Raw genomic sequence first — 12,530 nt, 5'->3', positions numbered from 1 at the left:
GGATATCGTTTCCTTTAATAGGGCCTCTTTGCTGGTTTCTTTCTTTTCTTCACTTTTTTCTCTCTCGAATTTACATACAATTCTCCATATTCCTTCCTTCATCTGACTCATCTCCTCCTATCAGAGTCTGCCGTTTGCAGTGACAGCACCAAGCCAACGGCGGCTCCACCTTTCAGCCACGCCCGGAAACCACAAGGCAATAGAGGCCCTCTTATTCTATGAAACAGCCTCCCCGGATTAGTCTATATTTGTTCTAATTCGATGATTGATCCCGATTCTCCCAAACCGACCGTCAGGTCTGGGTCCCTTTGCAGCTCCGATAGCAATATCAGCGGCAACAGCACCAACATCACTACCAACAGCACTACCAACAACATCAACAACCCTCCCGAGTCCGAGTTACATCCGGCCAGTGCAACCATAGCGGCCCATGCCCCCCAATCTCACCCGCATGATAATGAACACGCACAGCCGGTCCCGTTGCTGAACCACGGGGCTCCGGCGTCTGCCATGTCGCCGCCCCCGTCGTCTTCCTCGTCCTGCTCCAGACCCGGTTCTGCCCACGCCTTCCCCGCCACGACGGATTGGGTGCAAAATAACGAGAATGTACCACCTCTCTATCTGTCCCACCACTATATGCCCTCGTTACAGATCCGGACCGATGTACCCCCAACTTCCAGTCCCATGAATTCTGCCGATCCTATGGTTACCTACAGCGTCTCCTCCGCCGGTAGTAGTGGTCTGCCACCGCGGACGCCCAGTTTTCGTGGACTGCGTGCTGCTCGCAATTCGAGTACTAATTCTTTGTCACCGGCTGCTTCGGTTTTGTCGTCTCCTCAGTTGCTGGCTATGGGTGATATTACGCCCTTGCCTTCGCCTATTGTTGGTGCTACCCCATGGAGGCCGTCTCGAAACGATGCGCAACCTCTGTCTCGTACGCCCTCGACCATCTCTCGCCCTGGCTCTAGTCTGAGTTTGCGATTGAGTGAATCCTCTCATCGCTTCGGACGGTCGAGCTCGCGCTCTCGTACGAGACCATATACCAGCGGAGAGAGGGGGGAACGGTCTATCGATACTGCTGCTAGTATTCCTGAAGTCCCACCTCCCAGGCACACGCGAAACCGCAGTCTGAGTGACTATGTGCCCCCAGGACGCAGTATCCCCATTAAACCACGTCCGATTGTCGCGTCAGGATCACATAGTATCGCTCCGTCTTCCGGTACCGACGACAAAACCAAAAACGGTCTTCATCGCGAACAATACCTGGCCGTGCAGCGCGGGATTACTTTTCCTGCTGCTCGTCCGCTTACACCGCCCCGGAGCAGTCGAGGTGCTGACGATGAGCAGCAAGGGCCGGTCGTTGGCCGTTCTGCTTCTCTGGGTGATTCGGAAGAGGTTTATTCGGTGCGATCAATACGCAGCCGGCAGCCTCGCAAATACCGCAAGCTATGTCAACTTGGCCAAGGGACATTCAGCCAGGTCAACCTTGCTGCTCGCATGGAGCTGGACCAAGCAGATGGCGCCAGTGATCTGTCTCCCATGGTCGATACAGCTTCGACGCCGCGGAAATTGGTTGCGGTCAAAGTGATCGAGCATGGTCCTGCCGGTGGTGCGGATGAGGAACGTCTGGAAGTCTCCCTGAAACGGGAAGTGGATATCTTGAAAACCATCAATCACCCGTCCATCGTTCAACTCAAGGCCTTTGGCAGCGACGAGAAACGAGCCTTGTTGGTCTTGGACTATTGTCCTGGAGGAGACCTTTTCGATATCGCATCGTCAAGCTCGCGACCCATGTCGTCCAGCCTCACTAGACGTATCTTTGCGGAATTGGTGGCTGCAGTGCGCTACCTCCATCAGAACTTTATCGTCCATCGAGATATCAAACTAGAAAGTTAGTTCCCTTTTTTTCGACCAGAATTCAGGAATTGTGTCGCTGACTAATATCAGACGTGCTCGTGACCATCCCATCGGCCGCCATGCATAAGCCAATCGACTGGCGCACCTATGATCGAGCCGTTGTCACCCTGAGCGATCTTGGTCTCTCGAGACGAATCCCCGAACCCCCCGAAAGCCCGCTTCTCCATACCCGTTGTGGCAGTGAAGACTATGCAGCACCCGAGATCCTTATGGGCCAGGCCTATGACGGACGTTCAACCGACGCGTGGGCCCTCGGTGTGTCCTTGTACGCCATGATGGAGAACCGACTGCCTTTCGACGCCCTTCCCGGCACTCGTGGTGACCCCGCCAAACTCCGTGCGCGAACACCACACCGCATCGCTCGATGCGAGTGGGGTTGGTACCGCTATGCCGACAGTGACGAGGAATGGGACTCCGAAAAGGGCAAGGATTGGGGCGAGGCACACAAATGTGTTGAGGGTCTCTTGAAGCGCAACACACGACGAAAGAACCTCGATGATATCGCCGCCATTCCCTGGGTCCGGGATGCGATCGATATGCCTGGTGGGTTGAAACGAGGTGACCAAGAGGTGCCTTAGAGCTGGACTCTTTTCTTCTTAATTTGCATGTGATGCCTTTTGCATACAGGAACATATCACCTATTTGCTGTGAGCTGATTCGGTCATTCACCATGGCCATTGCATTAGTTGTATCTTGTTCTTTTTTTTTTTTTTTTTTTTTTTTTTTTTTTTTCTTTCTTTCTTTCTTTCTTGACGATTCGGTTTCCGAGAGACGATGCATGATCATGATCTTATCCTTGATAATAATTAGTTTGTTGCTAGATTGTTTATACCCATAGCATATACGAGTATCTTTGCCTAGTTGGCTGTTTAATTGACCTGTTAGCATACTTAAATCCAGCAAATCCTCCATTCAACAGAGTACAAGTACAACTGTTCGACCCAATAGAAAAATGCACAAGTATAGCTGAATAATCGGTTCATCCCCGGCACAAAACGCTGACAATCCCAGCCATTCTATTGGGCCAATCCCGGCATCGGCAGCGCTAGTCCCGATCCAGCACCGACTTCGCTGCTGCCCGCGGAGCTCCGGTTCAACTCCGGACGGCTTTTTTCTGGAGACGGAGAGACAGTCGAGGTGTTGTCGTTCTGTTTTTCTCCTCTGTCAAGTTACAACTTCCTGACTGTGTGTCAATTGCAAAATGTTTCTTTCACAACCCCGGGGGCGTCTGCCCTCTGCTCTGCGGAGCTTGTCCAAGACTTCTTTTGCTCTGTACGTCACGCTACCCTCAGGGTCCAGCAGCTACCAACAATTGACCACCTACTAATATCTACTGTCAACACAGTCGCTCCCTCTCAACCTCCCTCCCCCGCGCAAACAAACCCCCCGCCGAAACCGACTCCGCCATCAACAGAGTCTCCCGCAATGTCACTCAGCCCATCTCGCAGGGTGCATCGCAGGCCATGCTGTACGCCACCGGCCTGAACGAAGCAGACATGAACAAAGCACAAGTCGGAATCTCGTCCGTCTGGTACAACGGTAACCCGTGCAACATGCACCTGCTGGACCTGAACAACCGGGTGCGGGACGGTGTGCAGAAGGCCGGGCTGGTGGGGTTCCAGTTCAACACGGTTGGTGTGAGTGATGCGATTAGTATGGGGACCAAGGGTATGCGGTACTCGTTGCAGAGTCGGGATTTGATTGCGGACTCGATTGAGACGGTTATGGGCGGTCAGTGGTATGATGCGAACATTAGCATTCCCGGTTGTGATAAGAATATGCCTGGTGTGCTTATGGCGATGGGACGGATGAATCGGCCGAGTTTGATGGTTTATGGAGGCACAATTAAGCCTGGTTGTGCGGCTATGCAGGGGAATGCGGATATTGATATCGTCTCTGCGTTCCAGGCGTATGGGCAGTTTTTGACGGGCGATATTACCGAGCCGCAGCGGTTTGATATTATTCGGAATGCTTGCCCTGGTGGTGGTGCTTGTGGTGGTATGTACACTGCCAACACTATGGCTACTGCTATTGAGGTTATGGGTATGACTTTGCCTGGTTCGTCGTCGAACCCGGCTGAATCCCCCGCCAAGGACCTCGAGTGTCTGGCTGCTGGTGAAGCCATCAAGAAGCTGCTGGTCGAGGACATCCGTCCCTCGGATATCCTTACCCGCCAGGCCTTCGAGAACGCCATGATCGTTGTCAACATCACCGGTGGTTCGACCAACGCTGTTCTGCATCTCCTCGCCATCGCCGACTCCGTCGGCGTCAAGCTCGACATCGAAGACTTCCAGACCGTCTCCGACCGCACCCCCTTCCTGGCCGACCTCAAGCCCTCAGGCAAGTACGTCATGGCCGACCTGCACAACATCGGCGGTACGCCCTCGCTGCTCAAGTTCCTGCTCAAGGAGGGTGTCATCGACGGCTCCGGCATGACCGTTACCGGTGACACGCTGGCCAAGAACCTCGAGAAGGTGCCCGACTTCCCCGAGGACCAGAAGATCATCCGGCCCATGTCGAACCCGATTAAGGAGACTGGTCACATTCAGATTCTGCGTGGTTCATTGGCGCCGGGTGGTAGTGTTGGTAAGATTACTGGTAAGGAGGGTACTTCGTTTACTGGTAAGGCTCGTGTGTTCGATGAGGAGGATGAGTTCATTGCTGCGCTGGAGCGCAATGAGATTAAGAAGGATGAGAAGACTGTCGTTGTCATCCGCTACACCGGACCCAAGGGTGGTCCTGGCATGCCTGGTATTCCCCCCCTCATCCCCAACTCCCTCACTATAAGATACTAATAACGAATAGAAATGCTCAAGCCCTCCTCCGCCCTCATGGGCGCCGGCCTCGGCGACGCCTGTGCGCTCATCACCGACGGCCGTTTCTCCGGCGGTTCGCACGGTTTCCTGATCGGCCACATCGTCCCCGAAGCCGCGGTCGGCGGGCCCATCGGTCTCGTCGAGGACGGCGACGTGATCACGATCGACGCTGAGAGGCGCATTCTGGACCTCGATGTTGAGGAGCCGGTGCTTGTGGAGAGACGTAAAGAGTGGGAGGTGAAGAAGGCGGCTGGTGAGTTGCCGCCGACGGGGTTGACGATGAGGGGGACGCTGGGGAAGTATGCTAGGTATGTTTTTTTTTTTTTTTTCCCTGGACCTGGGTTTATGGATATATGTGGGTGGGATGCTAACTGGACACGTACAGAACCGTCAAGGATGCTAGCCACGGGTGTATTACGGACGCTGTGGAGTAAAAAGTAGGGTTATGAATTGTAATTCTTATGTTATGTGCTATTTTGGTTTATGGGATGATAAAAAGGGTTTTTTTTCTTTTTTCTTTTTGTTGCATGATATGAATGGTTCAGAAAAGCAATTTATTTCTGGCTCAATCTCTACATACTATCTTTGAAGGTGCGGATTGCGACATATCACTCATCCAATGTAATCCCGAATGTCTTAAAAGGGGCCACGACCCCCTGTCGCCCTCTTCTCACTGGGGCCCTCAGAGCTGCCTTTCCCCCATCTTGACTTCTCTTATGATGACCCTTTTTCAAAAAGACCCTAATGCAATCGACTGGCGAGCGTATAGATGATGCCCGTTGCAGAACATAGGTCTCCATGGGAGGCATCGAGGCACCTTTATCCAATAGCAATGCCACAGTCTGGGGGAAGCCGTACTCTGACGCTAGTAGAAGCGGCGCCTCTTCAGAGTCGCAGTCTCCAGAGGCCCCGTTTGTATCTGCACCTCTATCCAGTATAGTAATTGGATAGTGTCGCTGTGGCCCCGCATTGCAGCGAATCCTAAGGCGGTGGTGTCGGCGGAATATTCTTCACAGTATACCACATTGTCCAGCTCTTCTCCCATGTCCAGGACATAGGATACAGCTTTATTCTTCCCGTCATATGCGGTGGACAATAATTTGTGGTTCTAGAGTGTTTGAGGAACATTCTTGGACATGCCGCTGAAATCAGCTTCCCCGTGCAGTAACTTTAACGGACCAATGTTCCCACTCCTTGCTGCATGCTCGATTGCGTGAAGATAGCTGTATGATGTTTTTGAGAGATTAGTTCCAGAGTGTGATAGTAGCAGCTGTACCATATCCCCGTTTCTTCTTAATGCTGCGGCTTCCAGGGGGGTATCGGGATATGGATATTCCACATATTCATACCCATAGAAGTATTTGTCTTTGACCTCTTTCTCATATGCCAATCGTATATCAGGATCCAAATGAGCACCTCCTAGGAGATACCGCACAATTTCTAGGTGACCTTGGCTTGCGGCATTGAACAAAGGTCTTTTGAACACAACACTGCAAGCATTGACATCAACACCTTCGGCTTCCACAAGACGCTTAACCAGTGCTGAGTCCCCCGCATTCACAGCCACTGGAAGATATTCCCGTGCATCACTGGGCTGGCCGGTATATCCCCTGAGTCTCAGATCTATCTTCCGGGTCTTTTCATCCAGAATCCAGCCCATATTTTCACGAACCTGAATGCTGACTGCTGCACGCAAAACAGGCAGGGTGGTCTGTCTCAGCTTTTTATGGCTATCTTTCCCAGTGGGATTTAGATAGTCCACCATCTTGTAGGATCTGTCTCGCATGCTGCGGATGATTAAGTTATCCTCTGATGAGTCTGGAGCAAGCGCTCTTCGTTGAACATAATACGGGGCAAAATCCATCCGTTCATCAATGTGGCTGAACTCAGAGTTGTATTTAGAGCACATTGCATTGATAGTTTCGTAAGCAAAGAGCCCTGGTTCATGTTAGTATTTCGCTTCTGGGCCAATGGATGTGGGAATCAGATATGTCTTACTGTTTATTAATTTGGGTCACCCCAGGTCAGTGCGACCACAGCAGCCGACGAGCTGCTTGATGATATCACGGAATATCTCCAGCGGTACGTTTAGGAGGTGCATCTTGTATGCTGAGTTGAGTTCTTTAACGGTCGATCGATGTGCTGTTTTCACGAATACAGCAAAGGTAGAGGGTCAATTGTCAGAGGTGTTGAGGGATCATAAGAGTCGTAAAGACTCATCACATGACATACTCGGATTCTTGTTAGTGGCTTTGGTCAGGTTCGCTCAATGTAAAATGGGGCGGCAGCATTGGTAAGCTGGCAAGCCTGGATTGGGAAAGGTGCCCCCAGTGTATATATCACCTGGGAAAATCAGCATACATGTAAGTATTCTGTATGGATACAGATTCACCTTCCGTATTCGTTCAAAGAGAGTATCTTAGAAGGACCCCAAATGACACGTTAATTAATCCTGATTGCTTGATTTATGTATTGTTTGACTCATTTGTCGTGTCTTCCGGCTCATTGATAGGCGGACTGGGATTTGGCCTAGATGAATCCCAGTGAGGCTTGAAAGCTCAATTGACTGTACACCGCTGCGTCGCCAAACATCAGCCCGCAGTTAGTTGAATGAATTGCTTACAGATAGTCCGGGTACTATACGACAGGGATCCTAGCGAGTCATCTTCATCTCTGCGTGATATTTAAAACTATTGTCAAACTCCCTGACTGAAAGACACTTCCGTAATTCGTCGAGCATAAGATACCAACATCCAACGCCGGATGCAATATGTGCCTCTTGGATCTCCCGCTCGAGATATCCGGGAAATCATCAATAGTAAGCTCGTCCTACCGCTTCCAAACAAACAATATAGCTGACGCATAGTAGAGCTTTTCCTTTGAGAAACCGTTGACTGGGTGTGTACCAAGATCGAGTTCGATAGTGAAAATGAACGTTTCAAGCCCTTCGCCGCGTATTACATCCAAAGACGGGCCTTCGCTCCAGATGTTTTGGAGGATAACATTTTCATTCGCACTGTTGGCGACGTCTCCTATCGAATCATGAATCACTTAGATCCGGGCAGACAGGAGAGATTGAAGCAAATATCCCTGGCCGTTTTCCAAGCAGCAGAGATTAACCTCCATGGGTGCTTGGGTCCGGTGCTGAAAGAGAAAGGATCATGGAAGCCCACCAATCCATACGGATATTACCAGGCCAGCGATGGGCGAGAGTATATTCTCCCGGTGGCGGTGAATATGGGAAATCGCAGTGCCCTGGAGTGAGATGAGCATGACGTTTTTGGATAAGACTGTATCCATGTCATCCTCTTTGACACAGTTGAAGAGCCCGAGCCCAGAACTTTGCTCGAGGCTATATTGACACCGTTCAATTGCTATTAAGCAGGGGCACAAAGACTAAAGATTCCACTCTGAATATCCCGCTTTTTATGGCAGCTGCATATGGTTTTCCTCGCATTGCGGGATTGTTGTTGAATGAAGGCGCCTTGACGTCTCCTAGTTGCCAAAATTACTTGGCTTCTATGATGTGGAGGATCCCAATTTCAATTGAGATCTTCACAATGTTCTTGGAAAGGGGTCTTCAAAAGAAACAAATTGGTGAAGGAACGCAAGCTTTGGATGTTGCTATGAAGGTGGGACGGCAGGATATAGCAGCTCTTATGATGGAGTATGGGGCTACCCTGGATGAAGAGACAACCTCAACTCTTTCGAATTCAAATTGCAAGCGAGCAGTTCTCGACTAGGTAGTAGTCTGTTTCAATCCGTTGTCCTTTCGTTAGAGAATAGTCTTATTCCTGACTCTCAGCTCCATAACTGATAACGAGAAGAAGCAGGAGAAGGAGAAGAACGCATCAGATAGTATACAAGGTACATCATTCTCCATCCAAAGTACTACCGTGGTCCTGGAACAAAGCCACCACGTCCTGCCGTCCCTTATCCACCGCAGCCTGAAGAGCCTTCTGTCCTCCATCTTCATATCTCTTATGGACGCCCTTTTCCAAGAAGACCCTCATTACATCGGTTGGGTAGTTGTAGTTCACTGCCCAAAGCAAAACCCTCGGCTGCTGTATGGCGGGAGGCATGGAGGCACCTTCGTCTAACAGCAAGGCCACAATGCTCGGGAAACCATAGTCATAAGCTGCAAAAAATATCGGCACCTCGGGATCAGAGTTGGGTCCTCCATTTACGAGTTGTTGACGCAGGTGGTCAGGTGACAGAGCAGTGAATATCAGAATTGCGGCCTAGAAATGCAGCATGGCCTGGCTCAGTAAACTACATTTGCACAACAGTCAACCGCTCACACTTCTCTCTCAACTCGTTTGTGGCTGATGATACATTCAATGTCAGTCAACACTGCTTTCTAGGTCTATTTTCATCCTTCATTGTACATCTATCCAAGATGGGTCTCCTTGAACTGCCCCTCGAGATATTCCGTGCGATTCTCGAAGAAGTTGTTCGAGCCCTTGACTATCGTGGATTGATCGAGCTCCAACGCGTCAATAGTAAGATCAATCTAAAATATCGAGAAAAGGATACTAATATGAACAGAGTTTCTTTCCCGGGAGGTTATCGTCGCCGTATGCTCCACGGACCATGTTCCGGGAACTGAATACATGCCCTTTGCTGCTTACTACCTCCAAGTAAAGGCGCTTGCTCAAGATCCAGGAGATGGAAACTATTTCACCCGCACTATACGACATGTTACTGACCGAATAATGGAATATATCAATCTCGATCTCAACCCGGCCGAAGGAAATGATAACGAGAAGCAACGGAAGGAGCAGAGACAGCGGCAGCAGGAAGATATCTCCCTAACCCTCGCGCGTGCAGCAGTTATACGTAACGCCTATGAGCTCTCCCCAGGCTCCGAGGTAAAGCTTTTCATGAAGGATTCGAGCGACCAAGCCATCGACGCGCCAGAACATCTTCTCTCAGCAGCTGCAATCCTGGGGAACCTTTCACTTGTCAAACATCTTGTTGAAAAGGAATGCATCAACGCGGAGAGTGGGAGTGATGTGTTTGGAGACACTTTGGCGAATGCCGGACGCAGGGGCTATGTGGAGATTGCCCAGTTCCTTCTTAGCAAGGGTGTTAAATAGGAACTTGGCTGCGTACCCCGCAGTGAAGATGACGAAGAGACTGCTTACGTTGGTGAGAAGAAAGCCTTGGCTCACCAGCAGAACTTCGTGGTTATTATAGACAGTCCGATCGCTCATACTGCTCTGAGTACACAAGTGGGTGTCTGGAACTATGCATTATTCGCAGCTGCGCATTACGGAAGGACTCAAGTGATACCATTCATTCTGGAGAAAGGAGCGAATATTGACTGTTATGAATGGAGAGAGAAAATCAGCCCATTGGGATACGCCGCACTTCGAGGACATGATGATACGATTGAATTACTATTGGAAAAAGGTGCGGGTATAGATGGAGGTCCTAATGCGAAACACGGAGAGCCTGGTTTCGAAAAGGCTCCGCTTTTACTGGCAGCTCTCGAGCACGGCTTCTCGCACACTGTGGCCTTGCTGCTGGACAAGGGAGTATCTGTGCGTCCTCAAGCTCATCTTCTGGAAAATGCAACGGCTTAGTCTTCAATCTGCGTCGTCAGAGTCTTGTTGGAGAATGGTGTCCATATGAACCATGGAGACAGAAAAAAGGCCCTCAAGACTGTGATGGATAAAGGACGACAGGAAATGGTTGATCTTTTCAGAGCGTATGGGATTAACTTGGACGGCAAATAGGCACGACTCGAAGAAGGCGTCGTAGTTTGGCAGGAGAAGAGTGTTAACAGAAAGTCTCTACAGTCTCTCCGATAGCTCTGATAGCTCTTAGATTCTTAATTGATGCTCGGTAGCTGGAAGTCTACTCATTGTTGTTCTTACTGAATTAGAAAATTCGTAGACCCCGGAACATCTACATCAGCGTTATATTTATTTTAAGTATTATGGAATTGCATAAACCTCGCTAGATTCCTAATGTACAACGTACGGAATTCGTCGTACAAGAGCAGACAATACCTCATATAGGCTACCATTCTAACAACTCTTCTCGCCCTTCAGCTAGACACACATTCCGCGAATCGTGGAATTGCTGCTAGAAAATGGGGCCTCCGTCCGGCCTGGGCTTATGGAAGCTGCAGCTCGTAAGTCCCCGGTGTGTGTTATCAGGGTTCTCTTAGAGAAGGGTGTCCACAAGAGACTTGAAGATGGAGGAAAGGCAGTATGAAGACTTCGGTAGATGAAGACCGTCAAAAGGTGGTAGATCTTTTCAAGGCGTACGGGGTTACCTTGGACGAGGAATGAGCTGCCACTTCGGAGCCTCGCATGGCTTTTGAAACGTTGCTGATCCAAGCGCTGAGATTGCTTGGTTATGTTCTCGAATGGAAGAAGCAGACTAGGGACTGTTCCCATAGGTATTGAAAGTCGATATCATCAGAAGAAACTAACCTGCAAGCATTTTGACTTAACTCCGAGTATCATTAAGCGTACTTTTCAGGCATAAGACACATTTTCACCACAAGCCAACGCTGGAAACCTCTATATGTACAAAAAAAGAGAAAAGACATCAAGAACCCATTATCATGCCGGTTTTTACCTCCCAATCCACAGATAATGCGATAAATGGATACTCTGAGCGCCGGAGAGAAGAGAGATTCAGACGAGATAGATAGCCAAAAATGGAAACCGTTGTTAATACAGCGTGAACAAAAGCAAAGAACCAATGGTTACATCGGTTCGCTTGCTGGAGAGAGAATAAAGGGTATGGATTTCCGGACCACTGACGTTTCGAGATCAAGGCGGTTCGGTTCGGTTTTGGGTGCTAGAATACAAGCTGGCCGCGCCAGCGTTTTACAGGAAAGCCTTCCTCACAATCTGCAGTTTTGTCAGCGGTAAAAATCTCACAATGCTAGAGCGTATGCACTTACAGCCCAGCCGCCTGCGACACCGGCCACAATACCACCCGAGATCATCATGGGCTTGAGCCCCCGGGTACTCTTGAAAACCATTCCACTCAGACCACCAGCAATGATGCTGTTGGCAGCATCATGCTTCCCCCGAGCATACCCAATCCCCGAGTTGAGACCGTTGTACACCATAGCCACCACACCCGCAGAGTTACCGAGGAAAGGACCTCTTCTGGTGACCGAGTTCAAAACACCGTTCAGCCGGATCTTCGGAGGCGCAGTTACCGGTGTCCGACTCAATCCTTCAGCAAGACCCCATACTCCTCCCAGCGACAATCCCGCCAGATAGGTAGAGCCAGTTCCATAACATAGGTCATCCGACCATCCGCGGGACGGCAGAACGGATCGCGAGCCGGGCAGTTCGTCGAGCGCGGAGTCTTCAAGACTGATGTAGTCGAGAGCATCTTGGTTCAGGCCGGACAAAGGGTGAAGCTGAGTAGGGTCGGGAATTGCGGCATCTGAGAGGAAAGTTGTGGCATCCTGTGCGGCGGTCGAGGGGTCGAAAGGGTCGGACTGGGCCTGTTTGCGGCCACTAAACGAATCCCAGATAGCCATGGTGGAGGAATTGGAGGTGGGAAGAAGAACAAAAGGAAATCGAATTAGAAGGAACACAGGAGGAAGAAGAGGAATCCGGAGAAAGCGACAGCGTTCCACCTCGAATAATACTGCTTGCGTGCGGCGGCCTCGGGTTGACACGACGATATGAGGAAGCCCGGGAACAAAAAATTCAGTCCCGTGACTGCCCGCCTCCGGACTAAGGTTTCCCCGCCACTAACCCGTTTGGGTAGACCCTCTTCGAAAATCCATCGCGGGGGACAAGACTGTCCATGATA

The 12,530-nt window shown here is 50.4% G+C and overlaps 6 protein-coding genes across 6 annotated transcripts; 4 read left to right on the top strand and 2 right to left on the bottom strand.

Moving 5' to 3' along the window:
* Positions 1–510: 510 nt before the first annotated feature.
* On the top strand, positions 511–2,495 carry ASPGLDRAFT_129079 (putative protein kinase; the record flags this gene model as incomplete). Its single annotated transcript, XM_022540853.1, has 2 exons — positions 511–1,891; positions 1,948–2,495. The coding sequence occupies 2 exons, from the start codon at positions 511–513 to the stop codon at positions 2,493–2,495; spliced, it is 1,929 nt and encodes a 642-aa protein (XP_022399639.1).
* A 522-nt stretch (positions 2,496–3,017) lies between these two features.
* On the top strand, positions 3,018–5,345 carry ilv3 (dihydroxy-acid dehydratase ILV3). Its single transcript, XM_022546861.1, has 4 exons — positions 3,018–3,189; positions 3,263–4,668; positions 4,723–5,041; positions 5,119–5,345. Exons 1-4 carry the CDS (start codon positions 3,119–3,121, stop codon positions 5,165–5,167), a joined length of 1,845 nt encoding a protein of 614 aa, XP_022399638.1. The 5' UTR covers positions 3,018–3,118; the 3' UTR covers positions 5,168–5,345.
* Positions 5,342–6,642, bottom strand: ASPGLDRAFT_26571 (ankyrin repeat domain-containing protein; the record flags this gene model as incomplete). The annotated part of the gene is made up of 2 exons (XM_022543579.1): positions 5,342–5,652; positions 5,913–6,642. The coding sequence occupies 2 exons, from the start codon at positions 6,640–6,642 to the stop codon at positions 5,342–5,344; spliced, it is 1,041 nt and encodes a 346-aa protein (XP_022399637.1).
* An 861-nt stretch (positions 6,643–7,503) lies between these two features.
* ASPGLDRAFT_1493574 (uncharacterized protein) lies at positions 7,504–8,194 on the top strand (the record flags this gene model as incomplete). The annotated part of the gene is made up of 2 exons (XM_022542030.1): positions 7,504–7,551; positions 7,644–8,194. The coding sequence occupies 2 exons, from the start codon at positions 7,504–7,506 to the stop codon at positions 7,995–7,997; spliced, it is 402 nt and encodes a 133-aa protein (XP_022399636.1). The 3' UTR covers positions 7,998–8,194.
* Positions 8,195–9,132: 938 nt separating this feature from the next.
* On the top strand, positions 9,133–10,594 carry ASPGLDRAFT_1493572 (ankyrin repeat domain-containing protein; the record flags this gene model as incomplete). Its single annotated transcript, XM_022542029.1, has 3 exons — positions 9,133–9,235; positions 9,282–9,821; positions 9,861–10,594. The coding sequence occupies 3 exons, from the start codon at positions 9,133–9,135 to the stop codon at positions 10,319–10,321; spliced, it is 1,104 nt and encodes a 367-aa protein (XP_022399635.1). The 3' UTR covers positions 10,322–10,594.
* Positions 10,595–11,201: 607 nt separating this feature from the next.
* Positions 11,202–12,387, bottom strand: ASPGLDRAFT_48264 (protein transporter TIM23). The gene is made up of 2 exons (XM_022546860.1): positions 11,659–12,387; positions 11,202–11,605 (listed from the first exon to the last, which is right to left on the bottom strand). Exons 1-2 carry the CDS (start codon positions 12,250–12,252, stop codon positions 11,582–11,584), a joined length of 618 nt encoding a protein of 205 aa, XP_022399634.1. The 5' UTR covers positions 12,253–12,387; the 3' UTR covers positions 11,202–11,581.
* Positions 12,388–12,530: the final 143 nt, after the last annotated feature.

This window comes from Aspergillus glaucus (genome assembly GCF_001890805.1).
Source record: "Aspergillus glaucus CBS 516.65 unplaced genomic scaffold ASPGLscaffold_13, whole genome shotgun sequence".
Lineage (NCBI taxonomy): Eukaryota > Fungi > Ascomycota > Eurotiomycetes > Eurotiales > Aspergillaceae > Aspergillus > Aspergillus glaucus.
This window is presented reverse-complemented; position numbering and strand designations above follow the sequence as displayed.

What these genes read in the sequence shown, in the direction of transcription:
- ilv3 (XM_022546861.1), top strand. Translation starts at nt 3,119, where the DNA reads ATGTTTCTTTCACAACCCCGGGGGCGTCTGCCCTCTGCTCTGCGGAGC. An exon ending in GGGTGGTCCTGGCATGCCTG is followed by an intron (nt 4,669 to 4,722) that starts GTATTCCCCCCC and finishes AATAACGAATAG; the next exon opens with AAATGCTCAAGCCCTCCTCC. An exon ending in ACGCTGGGGAAGTATGCTAG is followed by an intron (nt 5,042 to 5,118) that starts GTATGTTTTTTT and finishes GGACACGTACAG; the next exon opens with AACCGTCAAGGATGCTAGCC.
- ASPGLDRAFT_48264 (XM_022546860.1), bottom strand. Translation starts at nt 12,252, where the DNA reads ATGGCTATCTGGGATTCGTTTAGTGGCCGCAAACAGGCCCAGTCCGAC. An exon ending in GTGTCGCAGGCGGCTGGGCT is followed by an intron (nt 11,606 to 11,658) that starts GTAAGTGCATAC and finishes ACAAAACTGCAG; the next exon opens with ATTGTGAGGAAGGCTTTCCT.